A 24,552-nucleotide genomic window follows, 5' to 3' on the forward strand; every position below is an offset into this window, starting at 1 on the left:
AATACAGGATAAGTAATGTAATATATCTACACAGTGACTGTACCAGCAGAATAGTGAGCGCAGCTCTGGAGTATAATACAGGTTAAGTAATGTAATGTATGTACACAGTGACTGTACCAGCAGAATGGTGAGCGCTGCTGTGGAGTATAATACAGGATAAGTAATGTATATACACAGTGACTGTACCAGCAGAATAGTGAGTGCAGCTCTGGAGTATCATACAGGATAAGTAATGTAATGTATGTACACAGTGACTGTACCAGCAGAATAGTGAGCGCAGCTCTGGAGTATAATACAGGATAAGTAATGTAATGTATGTACACAGTGACTGCACCAGCAGAATAGTGAGCGCAGCTCTGGAGTATAATACAGGATCAGTAATGTAATGCACTTACCTTTAGTGTAGGTTATATTGATATATAATGTAGATGACTTTGTGATACTTCTCATGCTGAGCCTGGAGTTTGCTCTGAGCAGACTGATATATTGGTTTGTAGGACTAGATTTAGTATAAATTGCATTTTATTCATTTACGTCTCTTCTCAATCTGGGTTTATGGGGCAGCTATATCAGTGATTGACAGACTTCCCTTTATGTGTGTGCACATAGCTGTCCATTACTAGTAGCACCGCCCACTGGACTCCTAAGCCCAGAATGAGCAGAGATATACATTGCTAAGTGACAGGTTATACTGTCAGTATATATCCATCTAGTCTGCAGCATACGACCGGCAGATCAGACCACACATCAGTATCCATTAGATTGTAGACCTTCCCTGCATCTATTAGTGAGGTGAGTCATACACGCTCTGCTATTCCTCATCACTCCCATCAGCACAGTATGTAGCAGAGTCGGTATTGCGCACAGATTACACAAGGACTGTAGATGATATATATCGTTTTTGAGCTTTTATTACTACTTACATTACATATATACAACATTGCTCTCCTTCTACCCTCATCACACAGCAGTGACGCAGGTGCAGTAGTCCCAGGTGTGGCACCGACGGGTAAACATTTAGTGGTGCCCACGTATTTGGCTCCAGTCATTACACAGTAAAATGGTTTGTGGTTAGTTCTCCTCCCCCTTGTCCGCCCGCCATCCCTCCTGTCCATGAGAGCGACTTTTCAGTCTCAGTTTATGTGGTAGTTTCACCGCTGCCGCAGGATCCTGGAAGGTCGGGCATTCCAAGGCGCAAGAAATAGATGCCCCTTCCTCACTGCAACTGTCCTCACTGTGGTATCCCGAATGGGTAGATTTGGGTGAGCTCAGTTCCCCCGTAACATTGCCCCCTGCTGCTGTCTGTATCAGCTGCTGGTACTGAGTCTGTAAACTGTCTGCATGAACAAATATGGAGGAACGTAGTGGTGGGGGGTTACTGTCACTGACAAGGTGCTTCAAGGGGCTCAGCTCTGTAAGCTCTGGACTTGCCAGGTGCCTGGTTTGAGGGTCCACTGTGAGCCCACCGACTCTATAGAGAATCACACCCCCACGTGGCACTGCCAGTCTGGAGGATGCGTTACTGTCCATGGAGCACATGTTGGTAAAGTCATTGTCCATTGTCCTCCCATCTCCATAAGATGCCGGTACCGGGCTGTCTCTAGAGGACTGATCTGAAAGGTCCGATAGTGACCCCCGGGGGGAATAGCTGTCATTTACTGCTCCGCCTCCACTGTCCGCCTCCGAGGAGTCTGAATTCATTCCCAAGTAGGACGAAGTGTAGGCCGAATTCCCTCCAGTGCACAGAAGAGACCCTGCGTCTCCGCTATTACAACCCCCAAGTCCATGTCCTCCTTCCAGAAAGGAGGCGGCCTTTATCAGTCCATAGCGGAGCTTCAGCTGGAAGAGTTCGCTCCTCAGGCGCTCATTTTCCTCGTCCAGTGCTGCCACCCTTCCTTCCAAGACCAGGTCGTGAAAACGTCTCTTCTCGCGGGACCTCTTGGCAGCTTCATTGTTTTTCCTTCTCTTCTCCCAGTAACTGGCATCTTTCTTCTCATCGGAGATGAACTCTCGCTTACGGCGCCCACTTCCGGGGCCCATATGGTTTCCGGAGCCTTTGGCCCTGGAGTGCTGGTCCTCTTGCATCTGTGAGTAGTTGGACAGAGGAGATTCCATGTTCACCCAACTTCTTCTCAATGTGTCCACTCCAAGAAGACTTGTGATGGTCGTAGGAGTAAGGTCGGGTTGATGTAGGATGAAGGCGCTCAAGTTGAATGCTGGATCTTGAGAGGATGCGTGGAAGTAGGTATCACTTGGACGGCTCTGCCATGCGCTTTGGGCATCTTACTCTTTGACTGGAGCCGTGATACTTGGAGGATCCTCAGTGTCTCGCGTCTCTGCCAGATAGTAATTCTGCTTCTCTGTTTGCCAGGTTTTTCTGTCCTGGACACGCCTAGAGGATAAGAAAAAAAAAAAAAAAACTTAGGAAAGTGATCTTATGATGATGCCCCTCCCCGCACGTCTTACATAATATGACCCTGCAGAACTTGGCATGGAATGGCCTCACGTTTGACCTGGTTTATTTCAGATGGTAATGACACCAATGACTTTGTGTTTTGTAATCTATTGTGTTATTACATAGCATAGACACAGAGGTGTGACCCGCCGCCGACGTGTATCCCGAATTATCAAATAGGGGTGACTCAGTGTCAGGTACACGTGCGGGTAAATTCCTCACATGTGCCTACCATGGATGGTCCTCTGTATGGAGTTAGTCGGAGTTAGTATGGAGTTAGTATCAGGGCTGTTGTAGGTTTGCCACCCTTGTTCTTGCCCTACCAGATACACCTCCGCATATCCCACTACTGCCACCTGTCTCTTATTGGTTGGCGAGGGTCCGTCTGACCCAGTGAGTGAAGGGGCACAGCGCTAGTTAGGGGTGCTGCCAACTCCGCATACACAGCTCTGCTACATCTGTATTCTAAGTAGATGAGGAGCGGTGACAAGGACAGAAGTGACATCAGACATGGATGTGTGTCTATGTTTTCTTGGATTGTTCAGTTATGACAAGGGTTAATGCCGGCCCCAGTCCTGGCGGGGTGACTTTTTGGTGTATTTCTTGCCCCCCCCCCCCGGCCGCCTACCTTGCTCCATCCATATATGTGTGTCAGTGTGTTAGTATGTGTGCACACACCCTGCTTCTTCCACCCTCCCCTTCTCCTCCAGTCCACGTGCCTAATCTCGCTGCCATGTGATCAACCAGCGCGAGGCACGGAAACTAGGTCAGGATTTCGTAAACAGACCTGAGGGCGCTGAGCCAGAGACCAATGCCCTGCGCTGCCAAAGACCCGTTCAATAGAAATAAATTTCCTGCACTCAAATTAATGCTTCCAAAATATTGTGAACTTTTATTAACATCCGACAAAAACGTTTCGGTCTTATATAGACCTTCTTCAGTTTGTCGGTGGGGTATAGTGGAAAGTGGAAGCTTCTGAAATGGTCCAGGTCAGAGGGTGCACCCTCTGACCTGGACCATTTCAGAAGCTTCCACTTTCCACTATACCCCACCGACAAACTGAAGAAGGTCTATATAAGACCGAAACGTTTTTGTCGGATGTTAATAAAAGTTCACAATATTTTGGAAGCATTAATTTGAGTGCAGGAAATTTATTTCTATTTTGCTATGGCTATGAGAAGCCTTTTCCTGGCACCAAACTCCTTGACCGAGTGACGGCACATTAAGATTTTAAAGACCCGTTCAATGCCAGGCACTGAGAGCAGCGCAACAACCCTGCCTGCCAGCAGCAAAGTGCCCTGCCATTGCAAACACTCATTCCCTGCCAGACTACACATCCATTCACTACCAGACTACTACTACCCTTCACTGCCAGGCAGCCCTGCCATGCCAAACAGCCGTGCCCATCTGGACTCCAGTGTTCTGCAACGCCAGTCACCCATGTCTTGTCAGGCGCCTAGTACTAGGCCGCTTCATGCACCCATTGTGTGCCAGGCTCCGAGTGCCAGGCCGCTTCATGCACCCATTCTGTGCCAGGCCGCTTCATGCACCCATTGTGTGCCAGGCAATCTGTTCTATGTCACTATACCAAATAACTCCACACCCATATTCCATAGCGAATCTCCTAGTACCAGGCAATTTCATATACCCATTCTATGCCAATCTCCCACTACCATGCAACCCCATGCACCATTGTATGCCAGTCTCCTAGTACAATACACCCCCATGTGCCCATTGTATGCCAGTCTCCTACTACCATGCACCCCAATGCACTATTGTATGCCAGTGTTCTAGCACAATACACTCCCATGTGCCCATTGTATGCCAGTGTCCTAGTACAATGAACCCCCATGAGCCATTGTGTGCCAGTCTCCTACTACCATGCATCATTATGTGCCCATTGTATGCCAGACTCCTAGTATCATGCACCCCATGTGCCCATTGTATGCCAGTCTCCTAGTACCAGGCACTTCTACCTTTGCCAGTCTCCTTCTGGCTATGTCTGGGGTTATGCCCCAGGTCTGTGCACCCCGCTGACAGGCCTTCTATAATCCAATTACTGTGAGTGGGCATAATGACAGACCTGGTGGGCACAGGGGGTGGGGTATTATTCTGATATATGTCGGCCATTATAGGTGTGAATAGTTGTCACCCAGACAGCAGTCAGGAGGTTGCTAGGCAAGCAGAAGAAAGACAATGGTGGAGTATGGAGGACAAGAATAGAAATCTGTGTGTAATCCTCATGATAGTGTGCGGGCGGCGATGTGATGTATTGTCATTTATAGCACAGTACTACTGCTCAGTACCTGGCGCTGGCATGTCACTGGCATCTCCTCAGCCTTTATATGTAGTAACTGGCACACAGCCATATCTTGTATCCCGCAGGCAAGACGGTAACCTGCCTGACATTATACAATATGTGCTATCATAATAATAGCTATATATACCTGCCCATGTATATACAATGCACAGTACAACTTCCCTGACTTACAATGTGTGCTGGCTACAATAGCCTACATGTACGCCTTCTATAACTGACTATGGGAAGTTGTACTGTGCAAAGTCATACATGAAGGATACAGGCTGGTCCTGATGATATCTGGTACATGGTACAGCACGGCACGGCACAGTACTACAGCACGGCACAGTACTACAGCACGGCACAGTACTACAGCACGGCACAGTACTACGGCACGGCACAGTACTACAGCACGGCACAGTACTACAGCACGGCACAGTACTACAGCACGGCACAGTACTACGGTTGGCACGGCACAGTACTACAGCACGGCACAGTACTACAGCATGGCACGGCACAGTACTACAGCATGGCACAGTACCACAGCACGGCACAGTACCACAGCACGGCACAGTACTACAGCACGGCACAGTACTACAGCACGGCACAGTACTACAGCACGGCACAGTACTACAGCACAGCACGGCACAGTACTACAGCACGGCACAGTACTACAGCACAGCATGGCACAGTACTACAGCACGGCACAGTACTACAGCACGGCACAGTACTACAGCACTGCACAGTACTACGGCACGGCACAGTACTACAGCACGGCACAGTACTACAGCACGGCACAGTACTACAGCACGGCACAGTACTACAGCACGGCACAGTACTACAGCACAGCACGGCACAGTACTACAGCACGGCACAATACTACAGCACGGCACAGTACTACAGCACGGCACAGTACTACAGCACGGCACGGCACAGTACTACAGCACAGCACGGCACAGTACCACAGCACGGCACAGTACTACAGCACGGCACAGTACTACAGCACGGCACGGCTCAGTACTACAGCACAGCACGGCACAGTACCACAGCACGGCACAGTACTACAGCACGGCACAGTACTACAGCACAGCACAGTACTACAGCACGGCACAGTACTACAGCACGGCACAGTACCACTTCCTTTATTCTGTGTGCAGAATTACTCTTTATTCAACATGTATGAACCACGGCATGGTACCACTTCCCTTGTTCACTAAGAGCGGTGGTACTGTCTGACCGCACTGTAATGTACTGCAGTGTCTGGACGCCCGCGCAGTACCACTTACTACACTATATGTGGCTGTTTATGTGAAAAGGGCCCACATTGTCGATATGGAGTTCTTGGTATCATTGTAACGGTTATGGTGTAACATTGTCCGAAACAGCAAAAAATTTTTTATTGAAAGCACAATTGACATATTTTTAAATAAAATTTTTGCATAAAACAAAATTCTGATTTTTTTACCCAAATATGTTTTGGACTATTTTCTCTATAATTAGTATCGACGATCTGGGCCCTTTTCACGTAAACAGCCACATATATATATATATATATATATATACATATATATATATATATATATATATATATATATATATATATATACATATATATACATATATAGTGCACAATACCACTTCTTTACCCTTTACTATATATAGTCAGATACTATAGTGGGTGCTTGTCTCACGGTATACATATATACACCTCTCTCTATATATGGCAGTGACACAGTCGGTGATTCGTGTTGTGTGACCTCACAGTAAGGCGCAGTACTGCAGCGTCTGAACGCCCGCACAGTATCACTGCCTCCGTCCTCGCCCTGATGAAACTTGCGCCGGCTTCTGGGAATGAAAACACGGTGTAATTTCCGCTTATCTCTGTGGCATGTCGATTGTCGGTATTACCGGGTTTTGTAACCACAGTAACCTGGGAGGTGAGGGGAATGCGTGGTGCGGGTGCGGTGAGAGCGGCGATCAGTGATCACGCCGCACGTGTCTCCTAATAACACGTGAATAGTTATCCCTGTCAGTCATGGATTCAGGAAGTGGCGGCAGCTTTATAGTTATTAGACATGAAAATGAGCTGCAACGTGCAGGGCGGGCGAAACCCCAGGAGAGTTGTGTATACAGATGTAGCAGAGCTGAGTCTGTCATGGTTTCCTATATGTATAGTGGTCACTCCCTATGTGACACCACATTCCTAGCTCTGCTAAGTGACAAACACATCGCCGCTGCGCCTGTTTCCCCCTCAGGCCGATCCTATGACGTAAATCTCTTATATAATACGCTTTTCACCTTCTTCTAACCCAACAAAGGGTAACCTGAGATTCCTGACACGTATACGGGATCGGGGCCTGTTAACCCTATAAAGTGCGGGGCAAATTTAGAAAACTGTCTTCATTGCCCAATCACAGCGCAGCTTTCATTTTGTATTCTGCTCCTGAAGAATGTAAGCTGCGCTGTGATTGGTCACTATGGAAAATTTCAATAAATCTGCCTCACTGACTAATACATAGACACACCATGATGTAGCAGAGCTGAGCGTGTCATTGGGTCCTCTACGATAACCTAGTTCTATACAGATATGTAGCAAGGTCACGATGGTCAGTAATTCCTATAAGGCTGCATAGTTTTATGTGTCAGGTATAGCAGAGCTGAGTTGGTCATGTATATTATACACCATGTAGCAGAGCTATGATAGTGAAATATAAATAGTTTTATATGTCTGACATAGCAGAGCTGAGTTTGTCGCCTGGCACAGTTCTCAGCCTCTTCACTTATTTTCTCACAGGTCAATTCACCATATCAGTCCGAGCCAGAAAACAGCAAAGACCTACGTGACAAATCCAGCTCAGCTACATTGGGACTTACCTCCCACATCGCAGGTACATGGAGTAAAGGACAAGGGGCCCATTCTATAGTAGAAAGCACTACAACTCCTAGTACTCAGGATGGGGGTTATAGTCTTACAATGGATCTATGTGTAGTCTATTGTACTGTTCAGCTACAGGCGATGCCCACGTGTCTGTCTATCTATCTATCTATCTATCTATCTATCTATCTATCTATCTCCTATCTATCTATCTATCTATCTATCTATCTATCTCCTATCTATCTATCTATCTCCTATCTATCTATCTATCTATCTATCTATCTATCTATCTATCTCCTATCTATCTATCTATCTATCTATCTCCTATCTATCTATCTATCTATCTATCTATCTATCTATCTATCATCTATCTATCTATCTATCTATCTATCTATCTATCTCCTATCTATCTATCTATCTATCTATCTATCTATCTATCTATCTCCTATCTATCTATCTATCTATCTATCTATCTATCTATCTTCTATCTATCTCCTATCTATCTATCTATCTATCTATCTATCTCTCATCTATCTATCATCTATCTATCTCCTATCTATCTATCTATCTATCTATCTATCTTTCTATCTATCTCCTATCTATCTATCTATCTATCTATCTATCTATCTATCTATCTATCTATCTATCTCCTATCTATCTATTTATCTAGTATCTCCTATCTATCTATCTATCTATCTATCTATCTATCTATCTCCTATCTATCTATCTCCTATCTATCTATCTATCTATCTATCTATCTATCTATCTATCTATCATCTATCTATCTATCTATCTATCTATCTATCTCCTATCTATCTATCTATCTATCTATCTTCTATCTATCTCCTATCTATCTATCTATCTATCTATCTATCTATCTATCTATCTATCTATCTATCTATCTCTCATCTATCTATCATCTATCTATCTCCTATCTATCTATCTATCTATCTATCTATCTATCTATCTATCTATCTATCTTTCTATCTATCTCCTATCTATCTATCTATCTATCTATCTATCTATCTCCTATCTATCTATTTATCTAGTATCTCCTATCTATCTATCTATCTATCTATCTATCTATCTATCTATCTATCTATCTATCTCCTATCTATCTATCTCCTATCTATCTATCTATCTATCTATCTATCATCTATCTATCTATCTATCTATCTATCTATCTATCATCTATCTATCTATCTATCTATCTATCTATCTATCTCCTATCTATCTATCTCCTATCTATCTATCTATCTATCTATCTATCTATCTATCTATCATCTATCTATCTATCTATCTATCTATCTATCTATCTATCTATCTATCTATCTATCTATCTATCCATCTCTATCTATATCTCAATCATGTGCCCATTGGCATAGCAGAGGCGGTAATGTCCATCTGCAACTCCCCGGTACTCACTCGCACACTTACCCATCAATGCCAAGCAGCTCCTATACTCCCGCCATGTTCCCCATTCATGCCCATAGTCTTATTTCTCCATAGCAGATGGTGCCCACCTGTCACCCAGATGGAGGGCACCGCCGCACACATCTGCTGTACGCTTCAGGTTTCATACGGCACAGTTATTTTCTATACAGATGTAGCAGAGCTGAATGTGTTATATCGAGCAAACTGTGTTCTCCACCTCCTATGTTTGGATATAACTACATGAAAGCCAACCGTACCATGTGACAAACTCAGCCCTGCTACATCTGACACACACGGCGCCACTATACTACCGGCACACACCTTGCCGTTGCTACACGCCCCATACATAGCACATACAAAGTTAGTGTAGAGTTTAGTTGTGGGTGGCATGACTTACCTGGCAGCGGTGTGTGCTGTGCCCTGTGCCAGTGATGCAGCCTGCTCTGTCTCTTGTTGTGTTCTGCGCCTCGTTCTCCTCCTCCTGTGTGTGCTCTACTTTCCTGGCATCTCTCTCCTCTGTGTCTCTCAGAAAATGTGTGTCAGTGGGTCAGACATTGCATAACCCAGCGTCACAATCTGTGTCTGACGGGGGCTGAGGAGGGGGTGGAGAGGAACCAGGCCGCAGGAAGGAGGGATACCCGGTTAAAAATAGACCGCTGTCCGCCAGGGATCGCTGACTCGCAGAGCTAGCACTCTAATGAACGTCGCGTTGGGCCCTGTAATTGAGTTCTTGGAAATTGTTTTTGTTTCTGGGAAAGCTGGGTGACAACCGGTATGGCCAGTACTGTAGTGATGCGTCCCACTAATGCAGATACGCACTCGCTGACCAGACTGGGGGGGATGTTTAATATTCAGGAGTCTAGGAAAGCTGGGTGACAACCAGTATGGTCAGTACTGTAGTGATGCGTCCCAGTAATGCAGATACGCACTCGCTGACCAGACTGGGGGGGATGTTTAATATTCAGGAGTCTAGGAAAGCTGGGTGACAACCAGTATGGTCAGTACTGTAGTGATGCGTCCCAGTAATGCAGATACGCACCCACTGACCAGACCAGCTGGGGAATGTTTAACATTCTGGAGTTTAGGAAAGCTGGGTGACAACCAATGTAGCCACCATTGTGGTGACAAGTCCTAGTATTGCAGACATGCACCCACTGACTGGGCAAGTTTAACTTTCAGGAGTCTGGGAAAGCTGAATGACAACCAATATGGTCGCCATCGTAAGGACAAATCTTAGTAATGTAGCGTCATATTCACTGACCAGGCAATTTTCACATTCAGGAGTCTGGGAAAGTTGAGTGACAGCCACCCCAGGATGTGCGGTGATGAGTATGTAGTGAGTTGGCAAAATATAGTTTTCCTGGTTCTGCTGCCCATCCGACTGTATGAGGAGGAAGAGATGCCATTCAGGTTTCTAGGAAAGTTGAGTGATTTGCTAACTAATCAGTTGCTGCTGTAACCTGTATCTCTATACCCTGCCCTTGACAAGTGGCTTGTTAGTGCCCCCTGGGCATATGGCACCCGCTGGGTAACCATTATTTGCCACATGGCCGGTGGGCACCTCTGCAGCTGGTGGTCCCATGTTACAGTGTGAAGAATGTATGAGCCGATGTAGCAGAGCTGACTATGTCATATAAGCCTTTGGATGAGCTGTATCTTTTGTATATACACCTGTTTCTCTGCAGTCCTATGTAAAACTTCATGTCATCATGACTCATGAGCAAACGACAAACTCGGCTCTGCTACATGGTTTTGTTATGAAATGTTACCCAGCGGTTTGGCAGATTTTTCTTTGGTCACCATTCTGACTCTGACTGGGTACTCTAAGCATTACATAACTGCACTGGTATGCGGCTTGTGTCGGTATGCCCTGGCCTGGCCTATACCCTGTGTCGGTATGCCCTGGGTGAGGGTTAGGTGTGAAATTAATTTATCAGGTCAACCACTGCATATATAACAATGCCTAAATAATACTGCCATACTGTACCAATACATCCAGTGCTATACAGTGAACACGTAATAGTGCAACACAATGCCTAGATAATACTGCCATACTGTACCAATACATCCAGTACTATACAGTGAACACGTAATAGTATAATACAATGCCTAAATAATACTGCCATACTGTACCAATACATCCAGTACTATACAGTGAACACGTAATAGTATAATACAATGCCTAGATAATACTGCCTTACTGTACCAATACAACCAGTACTATACAGTGAACACGTAATAGTGCAACACAATGCCTAGGTAATACTGCCATACTGTACCAATACATCCAGTACTATACAGTGAACACATAATACAATGCCTAGATAATACTGCCATACTGTACCAATACATCCAGTACTATACAGTGAACACGTAATAGTATAATACAGTACAATGCCTAAATAATACTGCCATACTGTACCGATACATCCAGTGCTATACATTGAACATGTAATAGTGCAACACAATGCATAGATAATACTGCCATACTATACCAATACATCCAGTGCTATACAGTGAACATGTAATAGTGCAACACAATGCCTAAATAATACTGCCATACTGTGCCAATACAATCAGTGCTATACAGTGAACACATAATAGTGCAACACAATGCCTAGATAATACTGCCATACTGTACCAATACAACCAGTGCTATACAGTGAACATGTAATAGTATAATACAATGCATAGATAATACTGCCATACTGTACCACAATGCCTAAATAATACTGCCATACTGTACCAATACAATCAGTGCTATACAGTGAACACGTAATAGTGCAACACAATGCATAGATAATACTGTCATACTGTACCAATACTTACAGTGCTATACAGTGAACAAATAATAGTATAATACAGTACAATGCCTAAATAATACTGCCATACTGTACCAATACATCCAGTACTATACAGTGAACACGTAATAGTATAATACAATGCCTAGATAATACTGCCATACTGTCCCTAAATAATACAGTTACAATGCTATTAGTGTTATAAGGATAAGATAAGATAATTCTTTAATAGTCCCACATAGTTACAGAAGCATAGATAATACAATAATAAAACACATAGAGAGCTCAGAATAGCAGATAGAGAAGATACTAGGAGTCATAGCAACTAAACAGGAAAAGAAGGAAGACTTCAGGATCATTTAGTTCTCTGTTCGGAGTGATCTTCACTTAGCCTGATATAGATTATACAGCCTGACCGCGGTTGCAAGGAAGGACCTGCGATGGCTCCTTCTCACACTTGGGGTGAAGCAGACGGTCACTTACAGTGCTGCCAAGTGCCATCAAGGTCTCATACATGGGGTGGGATTTGTTCTCCCGCATGGAGGTCACCACGGACAGTGTCCTTCTGTCACCCACCACCTGTACTGGGTCCAAGGGGCTCCCCAGGACAGAGCTGGCCCTCCTGATCAGCCTGTCAAGTCTGTTTTATTTTTTTTAAATGTAGATTGGTAGCCCCATATAGAGATCACAATGTACATTTTTCCCCTATCAGTATGTCTTTGTAGAATGGGAGGAAATCCAAGCAAACATGGGGAGAACATACAAACTCCTTGCAGATGTTGTTCCTGGCAGGATTTGAACCCAGGACTCCAGTGCTACAAGGCTACAGTGCTAACCACTGAGCCACCGTGCTGCCCCCTTTGTCAAGTCTATTTCTGTCCCTGGTTGATATACTGCTCCCCCAGCAGGCTACTCTGGAGAAGATGGCTGATGCTACTACAGAGTTGAAGAAGGCCCTAAGAAGTGGCTCCTGGACTGTGAAGGCCTTCATCCTCCTGAGCAGGTAGAGTCTGCTGTGGCCCTTTCTGTGCAGCGCCTCCAGGTGATCAGCCCAGGCCAGATTATTATTGAGTAGCACGCCCAGATACTTATAGGTCGACCACATACTGAGGGCGGTTTGTCAGGTAGTCTAGGATCCAGTAGGACAGGTGATGGTCCACTCCACCAAGGTTCAGCTTCTCCCTCAGTAGCTCTGGCTGAATGGTGGTGAACGCACTGGAGAAATCACAGAACATTATTCTCACAGTGTTCCCGGGTTTCTCCAGGTGAGAGAGAGCTCTGTGAAGAAGGTGGATGATGGCGTCATCTACCCCAATGCCCGGCCAATAGGCAAACTGGAGGGGGTCCAGAGCGGAGCTCACTAGGGGGCGTAGGTGTGTCAGGACCAGTCTCTCTAGTACCTTCATCAGGTATATGTAAGTGCTACAGGTCGGTAGTTATTGTAGTCCATCGGGTTGGGTTTCTTTGGGACTGCTACCACGCAAGATGTTTCCCACAGTTGAGGTACTACTCCCAGCTTTAGACTCATATTGTACATGTGCGTAATAATACCACACAGCTGGTCACCGCACACTATAAAGAGGACCTTTCATGGTTTGGGGCACAGGCAGTTCTATATACTGCTGGAAAGCCGACAGTGCGCTGAATTCAGGCATTCGGCTTTCCCAATCTGTGCCCCGGGTAAAGAGCTTTCGGTCCCGGTACCCCAAACCATGAAAGGTCTAAGAACTCTTATGCTTATCCCATCGGGTCCTCCGGCCTTGTCTGCTTTAATCCTTCTAATTTCCCTACTCAATTGAGACTCAGTGAAGATCAGATTGGTATACAGTGAACATGTACTAGTGCAATACAATTCCCATGTGCCCATGTAGTACTGCCATAATGTGCCTAAATAATACACTAACTATACAATCAGTGCTGTAATATGAAACTATATCAGTCATACAGCTCAATAATAAAACTGCTTTACTGTGCCTAAATATTAGTGTGATATAGTGACTGCTCTCAATTAAGCGCATGATACTACCATACAATGCCTCAGTAATACTACCATATACTGACCTCTTTATGTTGAGCACATAATACTACCATACAATACCTGAATAATACCGCCATATAGTGACCTCTTTATGTTGAACACCTAATAATACTATGCATTTCTTGAATTATACCACCATATAGTCAGAGCTTTATGTCTAACACATAATACTACCATACATTGCCTGAATAATACCACCATACAGTGACTGCTTTCTATTGAACACATACTACTGTCTAGTGCTGAGACATGTCTGTGCTGCAGAGCTTACACTCTAATACGCAGACACCAGACAAGGACGCAGTGTGCCGCAGCTGGCTGCTGTGTTACGAGGCTACGCTCTGCTCCGTCACATGCTGCTGGCTTGACCTGGATTGAGAGATGTAGGTCATGAATCTAGTGGAAATATAACACAAAGAACCCGAGCGAGCGCAGAGAATGGCGAGCACACGAGGAGGAGTCAGGGGCGAGAGGGGACATGAACGCCCCCCCATATGTACCCTCCCCGCTATTAGACTCCTTTGTGTGGTTTTCATGTGATGCACCTGAGGCGTGATGTGCTGTTCGTATGGCATAGGTGTGTACAGGGTTGTATAAGCAGATTATTAAACTACATTAGGTAACCAGAATCTGCCCTCACGTTATGTAACACACCCCAATAGGCTCTGAATGATGGGAGTCGTAGTACCCCAATGTCAGAGGTGCTGCTGAGGGTCCTATATCCTACCCTGATGTGAGTCCTGTATCCTACCCTGATGTGGGTCCTGTATCCTACCCTGATGTGAGTCCTGTATCCTACCCTGATGTGGGTCCTATATCCTACCCTGATGTGAGTCCTGTATCCTACCCTGATGTGGGTCCTGTATCCTACCCTGATGTGAGTCCTGTATCCTACCCTGATGTGAGTCCTGTATCCTACCCTGATGTGGGTCCTGTATCCTACCCTGATGTGGGTCCTGTATCCTACCCTTATGTGAGTCCTGTATCTTACCCTGATGTGGGTCCTGTATCCTGCCCTGATGTAGGTCCTGTATCCTACCCTCATGTGAGTCCTGTATCCTGCCCTGATGTGAGTCCTGTATCTTTCCCTGATGTGGGTCCTGTATCTTTCCCTGATGTGGGTCCTGTATCTTTCCCTGATGTGGGTCCTGTATCCTGCCCTGATGTGAGTCCTGTATCCTTCCCTGATATGAGTCCTGTATCTTGCCCTGATGTGAGTCCTGTATCTTTCCCTGATGTGGGTCCTGTATCTTTCCCTGATGTGGGTCCTGTATCTTTCCCTGATGTGGGTCCTGTATCTTTCCCTGATGTGGGTCCTGTATCCTGCCCTGATGTGAGTCCTGTATCCTTCCCTGGTATGAGTCCTGTATCTTGCCCTGATGTGGGTCCTGTATCCTGCCCTGATGTGAGTCCTGTATCCTTCCCTGGTATGAGTCCTGTATCTTTCCCTGATGTGGGTCCTGTATCTTTCCCTGATGTGGGTCCTGTATCCTACCCTGATGTAGGTCCTGTATCTTGCCCTGATGTGAGTCCTGTATCTTTCCCTGATGTGGGTCCTGTATCCTACCCTGATGTGGGTATCCTACCCTGATGTGAGTCCTGTATCCTACCCTGATGAGGGTCCTGTATCCTACCCTGATGTGGGTCCTGTATCCTACTCTGATGTGAGTCCTGTATCCTACCCTCATGTGAGTCCTGTATCCTGCCCTGATGTGAGTCCTGTATCTTTCCCTGATGTGGGGCCTGTATCCTACCCTGATGTGGGTATCCTACCCTGATGTGAGTCCTGTATTGTACCCTGATGAGGGTCCTGTATCCTACCCTGATGTGGGTCCTGTATCCTGCCCTGATATGAGTCCTGTATCTTGCCCTGATGTGAGTCCTGTATCTTTCCCTGATGTGGGGCCTGTATCCTACCCTGATGTGGGTATCCTACCCTGATGTGAGTCCTGTATTGTACCCTGATGAGGGTCCTGTATCCTACCCTGATGTGGGTCCTGTATCCTACCCTGATGTGAGTCCTGTATCGTACCCTGATGTGAGTCCTGTATCCTACTCTGATGTGAGTCCTGTATCCCACCCTGATGTGAGTCCTGTATCCTACCCTGATGTGAGTCCTGTATCCTACTCTGATGTGAGTCCTGTATCCTACCCTGATGTAGGTCCTGTATCCTACCCTGATGTGAGTCCTGTATCCTACCCTGATGTGAGTCCTGTATCCTACCCTGATGTAGGTCCTGTATCCTACCCTGATGTGAGTCCTGTATCCTACCCTGATGTAGGTCCTGTATCCTACCCTGATGTGAGTCCTGTATCCTACCCTGATGTGGGTCCTGTATCCTACCCTGATGTAGGTCCTGTATCCTACCTTGATGTGAGTCCTGTATCCTACCCTGATGTGAGTCCTGTATCCTGCCCTGATGTGGGTCCTGTATCCTACCCTGATGTGAGTCCTGTATCCTACCCTGATGTGAGTCCTGTATCCTGCCCTGATGTGACTCCTGTATCCTACCCTGATGTGAGTCCTGTATCCTACCCTGATGTGAGTCCTGTATCCTACCCTGATGTGGGTCCTGTATCCTGCCCTGATGTGGGTCCTGTATCCTACCCTGATGTGGGTCCTGTATCCTGCCCTGATGTGAGTCCTGTATCCTGCCCTGATGTGACTCCTGTATCCTGCCCTGATGTGACTCCTTTATCCTACCCTGATGTGACTCCTGTATCCTGCCCTGATGTAACTCCTGTATCCTACCCTGATGTGGGTCCTGTATCCTACCCTGATGTGGGTCCTGTATCCTGCCCTGATGTGACTCCTGTATCCTACCCTGATGTGGGTCCTGTATCCTACCCTGATGTGAGTCCTGTATCCTACCCTGATGTGGGTCCTGTATCCTACCCTGATGTGGGTCCTGTATCTTACCCTGATGTGAGTCCTGTATCCTGCCCTGATGTGAGTCCTGTATCCTGCCCTGATGTGAGTCCTGTATCCTGCCCTGATGTGGGTCCTGTATCCTACCCTGATGTGAGTCCTGTATCCTACCCTGATGTGGGTCCTGTATCCTACCCTGATGTGAGTCCTGTATCCTACCCTGATGTGAGTCCTGTATCCTGCCCTGATGTGAGTCCTGTATCCTACCCTGATGTGAGTCCTGTATCCTGCCCTGATGTGAGTCCTGTATCTTACCCTGATGTGAGTCCTGTATCCTGCCCTGATGTGAGTCCTGTATCCTACCCTGATGTGAGTCCTGTATCCTGCCCTGATGTGGGTCCTGTATCCTACCCTGATGTGGGTCTTGTATCCTGCCCTGATGTGGGTCCTGTATCCTGCCCTGATGTGGGTCCTGTATCCTGCCCTGATGTGGGTCCTGTATCCTGCCCTGATGTGAGTCCTGTATCCTACCCTGATGTGAGTCCTGTATCCTACCCTGATGTAAGTCCTGTATCCTGTCCTGTTGTGGGTCCTGTATCCTACCCTGATGTGAGTCCTGTATCCTACCCTGATGTGGGTCCTGTATCCTACCCTGTTGTGAGTCCTGTATCCTGCCCTGATGTGGATCCTGTATCCTACCCTGATGTGGGTCCTGTATCCTGCCCTGATGTGAGTCCTGTATCCTGCCCTGATGTGGGTCCTGTATCCTACCCTGATGTGAGTCCTGTATCCTACCCTGATGTGGGTCCTGTATCCTACCCTGATGTGAGTCCTGTATCCTGCCCTGATGTGACTCCTGTATCCTACCCTGATGTGAGTCCTGTATCCTGCCCTGATGTGGGTCCTGTATCCTACCCTGATGTAGGTCCTGTATCTTGCCCTGATGTGAGTCCTGTATCTTTCCCTGATGTGGGTCCTGTATCCTACCCTGATGTGGGTATCCTACCCTGATGTGAGTCCTGTATCCTACCCTGATGAGGGTCCTGTATCCTACCCTGATGTGGGTCCTGTATCCTACTCTGATGTGAGTCCTGTATCCTACCCTCATGTGAGTCCTGTATCCTGCCCTGATGTGAGTCCTGTATCTTTCCCTGATGTGGGGCCTGTATCCTACCCTGATGTGGGTATCCTACCCTGATGTGAGTCCTGTATTGTACCCTGATGAGGGTCCTGTATCCTACCCTGATGTGGGTCCTGTATCCTGCCCTGATATGAGTCCTGTATCTTGCCCTGATGTGAGTCCTGTATCTTTCCCTGATGTGGGGCCTGTATCCTACCCTGATGTGGGTATCCTACCCTGATGTGAGTCCTGTATTGTACCCTGATGAGGGTCCTGTATCCTACCCTGATGTGGGTCCTGTATCCTACCCTGATGTGAGTCCTGTATCGTACCCTGATGTGAGTCCTGTATCCTACTCTGATGTGAGTCCTGTATCCCACCCTGATGTGAGTCCTGTATCCTACCCTGATGTGAGTCCTGTATCCTACTCTGATGTGAGTCCTGTATCCTACCCTGATGTAGGTCCTGTATCCTACCCTGATGTGAGTCCTGTATCCTACCCTGATGTGAGTCCTGTATCCTACCCTGATGTAGGTCCTGTATCCTACCCTGATGTGAGTCCTGTATCCTACCCTGATGTAGGTCCTGTATCCTACCCTGATGTGAGTCCTGTATCCTACCCTGATGTGGGTCCTGTATCCTACCCTGATGTAGGTCCTGTATCCTACCTTGATGTGAGTCCTGTATCCTACCCTGATGTGAGTCCTGTATCCTGCCCTGATGTGGGTCCTGTATCCTACCCTGATGTGAGTCCTGTATCCTACCCTGATGTGAGTCCTGTATCCTGCCCTGATGTGACTCCTGTATCCTACCCTGATGTGAGTCCTGTATCCTACCCTGATGTGAGTCCTGTATCCTACCCTGATGTGGGTCCTGTATCCTGCCCTGATGTGGGTCCTGTATCCTACCCTGATGTGGGTCCTGTATCCTGCCCTGATGTGAGTCCTGTATCCTGCCCTGATGTGACTCCTGTATCCTGCCCTGATGTGACTCCTTTATCCTACCCTGATGTGACTCCTGTATCCTGCCCTGATGTAACTCCTGTATCCTACCCTGATGTGGGTCCTGTATCCTACCCTGATGTGGGTCCTGTATCCTGCCCTGATGTGACTCCTGTATCCTACCCTGATGTGGGTCCTGTATCCTACCCTGATGTGAGTCCTGTATCCTACCCTGATGTGGGTCCTGTATCCTACCCTGATGTGGGTCCTGTATCTTACCCTGATGTGAGTCCTGTATCCTGCCCTGATGTGAGTCCTGTATCCTGCCCTGATGTGAGTCCTGTATCCTGCCCTGATGTGGGTCCTGTATCCTACCCTGATGTGAGTCCTGTATCCTACCCTGATGTGGGTCCTGTATCCTACCCTGATGTGAGTCCTGTATCCTACCCTGATGTGAGTCCTGTATCCTGCCCTGATGTGAGTCCTGTATCCTACCCTGATGTGAGTCCTGTATCCTGCCCTGATGTGAGTCCTGTATCTTACCCTGATGTGAGTCCTGTATCCTGCCCTGATGTGAGTCCTGTATCCTACCCTGATGTGAGTCCTGTATCCTGCCCTGATGTGGGTCCTGTATCCTACCCTGATGTGGGTCTTGTATCCTGCCCTGATGTGGGTCCTGTATCCTGCCCTGATGTGGGTCCTGTATCCTGCCCTGATGTGGGTCCTGTATCCTGCCCTGATGTGAGTCCTGTATCCTACCCTGATGTGAGTCCTGTATCCTACCCTGATGTAAGTCCTGTATCCTGTCCTGTTGTGGGTCCTGTATCCTACCCTGATGTGAGTCCTGTATCCTACCCTGATGTGGGTCCTGTATCCTACCCTGTTGTGAGTCCTGTATCCTGCCCTGATGTGGATCCTGTATCCTACCCTGATGTGGGTCCTGTATCCTGCCCTGATGTGAGTCCTGTATCCTGCCCTGATGTGGGTCCTGTATCCTACCCTGATGTGAGTCCTGTATCCTACCCTGATGTGGGTCCTGTATCCTACCCTGATGTGAGTCCTGTATCCTGCCCTGATGTGACTCCTGTATCCTACCCTGATGTGAGTCCTGTATCCTGCCCTGATGTGAGTCCTGTATCCTGCCCTGATGTGAGTTTTGTATCCTACCCTGATGTGAGTCCTGTATCCTACCCTGATGTGAGTCCTGTATCGTGCCCTGATGTGAGTCCTGTATCCTACCCTGATGTGGGTCCTGTATCCTACCCTGATGTGAGTCCTGTATCGTGCCCTGATGTGGGTCCTGTATCCTACCCTGATGTGAGTCCTGTATCCTGCCCTGATGTGACTCCTGTATCCTACCCTGATGTGGGTCCTGTATCCTACGCTGATGTGAGTCCTGTATCCTACCCTGATGTGAGTCCTGTATCCTACCCTGATGTGAGTCCTGTATCCTACCCTGATGTGGGTCCTGTATCCCACCCTGATGTAAGTCCTGTATCCTGCCCTGTTGTGGGTCCTGTATCCTACCCTGATGTGAGTCCTGTATCCTACCCTGATGTGGGTCCTGTATCCTACCCTATTGTGAGTCCTGTATCCTGCCCTGATGTGGATCCTGTATCCTACCCTGATGTGGGTCCTGTATCCTGCCCTGATGTGAGTCCTGTATCCTGCCCTGATGTGGGTCCTGTATCCTACCCTGATGTGAGTCCTGTATCCTACCCTGATGTGAGTCCTGTATCCTACCCTGATGTGGGTCCTGTATCCTGCCCTGATGTGGGTCCTGTATCCTACCCTGATGTGGGTCCTGTATCCTACCCTGATGTGAGTCCTGTATCCTACCCTGATGTGGGTCCTGTATCCTGCCCTGATGTGGGTCCTGTATCCTACCCTGATGTGGGTCCTGTATCCTACCCTGATGTGAGTCCTGTATCCTACCCTGATGTGGGTCCTGTATCCTACCCTGTTGTGAGTCCTGTATCCTGCCCTGATGTGGATCCTGTATCCTACCCTGATGTGGGTCCTGTATCCTACCCTGATGTGGGTCCTGTATCCTACCCTGATGTGGGTCCTGTATCCTGCCCTGATGTGGGTCCTGTATCCTGCCCTGATGTGGGTCCTGTATCCTACCCTGATGTGAGTCCTGTATCCTACCCTGATGTGAGTCCTGTATCCTACCCTGATGTGGGTATCCTACCCTGATGTGAGTTTTGTATCCTACCCTAATGTGGATCCTGTATCCTTCCCTGATGTGACTCCTGTATCCTACCCTGATGTGGGTCCTGTATCCTACCCTGATGTGAGTCCTGTATCGTGCCCTGATGTGAGTCCTGTATCCTGCCCTGATGTGACTCCTGTATCCTACCCTGATGTGGGTCCTGTATCTTACCCTGATGTGAGTCCTGTATCCTGCCCTGATGTGACTCCTGTATCCTACCCTGATGTGGGTCCTGTATCCTACCCTGATGTGAGTCCTGTATCCTACCATGATGTGAGTCCTGTATCCTGTCCTGATGTGGGTCCTGTATCCTACCCTGATGTGAGTCCTGTATCCTGCCCTGATGTGGGTCTTGTATCCTGCCCTGATGTTGGTCCTGTATCCTACCCTGATGTGAGTCCTGTATCCTGCTCTGATGTGAGTTTTGTATCCTACCCTGAGGTGGATCCTGTATCCTTCCCTGATGTGACTTCTGTATCCTAGCCTGATGTGGGTCCTGTATCCTACCCTGATGTGAGTCCTGTATCCTGCCCTGACGTGACTCCTGTATCCTACCCTGATGTGAGTCCTGTATCCTGACCTGATGTGAGTCTTGTATCCTACCCTGATGTGACTCCTGTATCCTACCCTGATGTGGGTCCTGTATCCTGCCCTGATGTGAGTCCTGTATTCTGCCCTGATGTGACTCGTGTATCCTACCCTGATGTGAGTCCTGTATCCTGCCCTGATGTGGGTCCTGTATCCGGCCCTGATGTGAGTCCTGTATCCTACCCTGATGTGAGTCCTGTATCCTGCCCTGATGTGACTCCTGAATCCGGCCCTGATGTGAGTCCTGTATCCTACCCTGATGTGAGTCCTGTATCCTACCCTGAAGTGGGTCCTGTATCCTGCCCTGATGTGGGTCCTGTATCCTGCCCTGATGTGAGTCCTGAATCCGGCCCTGATGTGAGTCCTGTATCCTACCCTGATGTGAGTCCTGTATCCTACCCTGAAGTGGGTCCTGTATCCTGCCCTGATGTGGGTCCTGTATCCTGCCCTGATGTGGGTCCTGTATCCTGCCCTGATGTGAGTCCTGAATCCTGCCCTGATGTGGGTCCTGTATCCTACCCTGATGTGGGTCCTGTATCCTGCCCTGATGTGAGTCCTGAATCCTGCCCTGATGTGAGTCCTGTATCCTGCCCTGATGTGGATCCTGTATCCTACCCTGATGTGGGTCCTGTATCCTGCCCTGATGTAAGTCCTGTATCCTGCCCTGATGTGAGTCCTGAATCCTGCCCTGATGTGGGTCCTGTATCCTGCCCTGATGTGGGTCCTGTATCCTGCCCTGATGTGGGTCCTGTATCCTACCCTGATGTGGGTCCTGTATCCTGCCCTGATGTGGGTCCTGTATCCTACCCTGATGTGGGTCCTGTATCCTGCCCTGATGTGTGTCCTGTATCCTACCCTGATGTGATATAGAGGGATGAGTAGATAGATCTCTGGACACAACATGGAGGAGGAAGAAGAAGAGGGACGATCCGTCGTGCTGGGGGGAGAAGAAGACCCAGTGGCACAATATGTCAGTGTATGTTATAGACTGAGTGATATGGCACGGACTTGTAAAGACCCCACCCCAGATGTGGCCACGGCCCCCGGTCACTGCCCCTCATTTCTCATCTGCTTTAGCAGTGTCCTGTCTGAAAAGCTTCAATGATATAGATAGATATGAGAAAGATAGATAGATAGATAGATAGATAGATAGATAGATAGATAGATAGATAGAAATATAGAGATAGAAATACAGTATATGAGATAGATGAGAATAAATATATAGATAATAATTAGATAGATGTGAGATTAATTAATAGATAATTAGATATGAGAGATAGATATGACCTATACAGTCATGGCCAAAAGTTTTGAGAATGATACAAATATAAATTTTTACAAAGTCTACTGCTTCAGTTTTCCTAATGGCAATTTGCATATACTCCAGAATGTTATAAAGAGTGATCAGCTTAACAGCAATTACTTGCAAAGTCAATATTTGCCTAGAAAATTAACTTTATCCCCCAAAACACATTTCAACATCATTGCAGCCCTGCCTTAAAGGAACCAGCTAACATCGTTTCAGTGATTGCTCCATTAACACAGGTGTGGGTGTTGATGAGGACAGGGCTGGAGATCAATCTGTCATGATTAAGTAAGAATGACACCACTGGACACTTTAAAAGGAGGCTGGTGCTTGGCATCATTGTTTCTCTTCTGTTAACCATGGTTATCTCTAAAGAAACACGTGCAGTCATCATTGCACTGCACAAAAATGGCCTAACAGGGAAGAGTATCGCAGCTAGAAAGATTGCACCTCAGTCAACAATCTATCGCATCATCAAGAACTTCAAGGAGAGAGGTTCCATTGTTGGCAAAAAGACTCCAGGGCGCCCAAGAAAGACCAGCAAGCACCAGGACCATCTCTTAAAAGTGTTTCAGCTGCGGGATCGGGCTACCAGCAGTGCAGAGCTTGCTCAGGAATGGCAGCAGGCAGGTGTGAGTGCATCTGCACGCACTGTGAGGTGGAGACTCTTGGAGCAAGGCCTGGTCTCAAGGAGGGCAGCAAAGAAGCCACTTCTCTCCAGAAAAAACATCAGGGACAGACTGATATTCTGCAAAAGGTACAGGGAGTGGACTGCTGAGGACTGGGGTAAAGTCATTTTCTCTGATGAATCCCCTTTTCGATTGTTTGGGACATCTGGAAAACGGCTTATTCAGAGAAGACGAGGTGAGCGCTACCACCAGTCTTGTCTCATGCCAACTGTAAAGCATCCTGAAACCATTCATGTGTGGGGTTGCTTCTCAGCCAATGGAATCGGCTCTCTCACAGTCTGGCCTAAAAACACAGCCATGAATAAAGAATGGTACCAGAATGTCCTCCAAGATCAACTTCTCCCAACCGTCCAAGAGCAGTTTGGCCATCAACAATGCCTTTTCCAGCATGATGGAGCACCTTGCCATAAAGCAAAGGTGATAACTAAATGGCTCAGGGAACAAAACATAGAGATTTTGGGTCCATGGCCTGGAAACTCCCCAGATCTTAATCCCATTGAGAACTTGTGGTCAATCATCAAGAGACGGGTGGACAAACAAAAACCTACAAATTCTGACAAAATGCAAGCATTGATTGTGCAAGAATGGACTGCTATCAGTCAGGATTTGGTCCAGAAGTTGATTGAGAGCATGCCAGGGAGAATTGCAGAGGTCCTGAAGAAGAAGGGTCAACACTGCAAATATTGCAACGCTGCATTAACTCATTCTAACTGTCAATATAAGCTTTGGTTACTCATAATATGATTGCAATTCTATTTCTGTATGTGATAAAAACATCTGACAAACACATAAAAACCAGAGGGCAGCAGGTCAAAACTTTTGGCCATGACTGTATATTACATAGCTAGATATGTAATGGATATTAGATAAGATAGGTAGATATGAGATAGATAGATAGATAGATAGATAGATAGATAGATAG

General features: G+C 47.2%; 1 protein-coding gene across 1 annotated transcript; it reads right to left on the bottom strand.

The window, feature by feature from the left end:
- Positions 1-808: 808 nt before the first annotated feature.
- On the bottom strand, positions 809-2,413 carry LOC142202433 (uncharacterized). The gene has a single exon (XM_075272536.1). The coding sequence runs from the start codon at positions 2,113-2,115 to the stop codon at positions 1,072-1,074; it is 1,044 nt and encodes a 347-aa protein (XP_075128637.1). The 5' UTR covers positions 2,116-2,413; the 3' UTR covers positions 809-1,071.
- Positions 2,414-24,552: the final 22,139 nt, after the last annotated feature.

This window comes from Leptodactylus fuscus, chromosome 5 (genome assembly GCF_031893055.1).
Source record: "Leptodactylus fuscus isolate aLepFus1 chromosome 5, aLepFus1.hap2, whole genome shotgun sequence".
Classification (NCBI taxonomy): Eukaryota; Metazoa; Chordata; class Amphibia; order Anura; family Leptodactylidae; genus Leptodactylus; species Leptodactylus fuscus.

Coding starts and splice junctions, on each gene's coding strand:
- LOC142202433 (XM_075272536.1), bottom strand. CDS start 2,115: ATGGAATCTCCTCTGTCCAACTACTCACAGATGCAAGAGGACCAGCAC.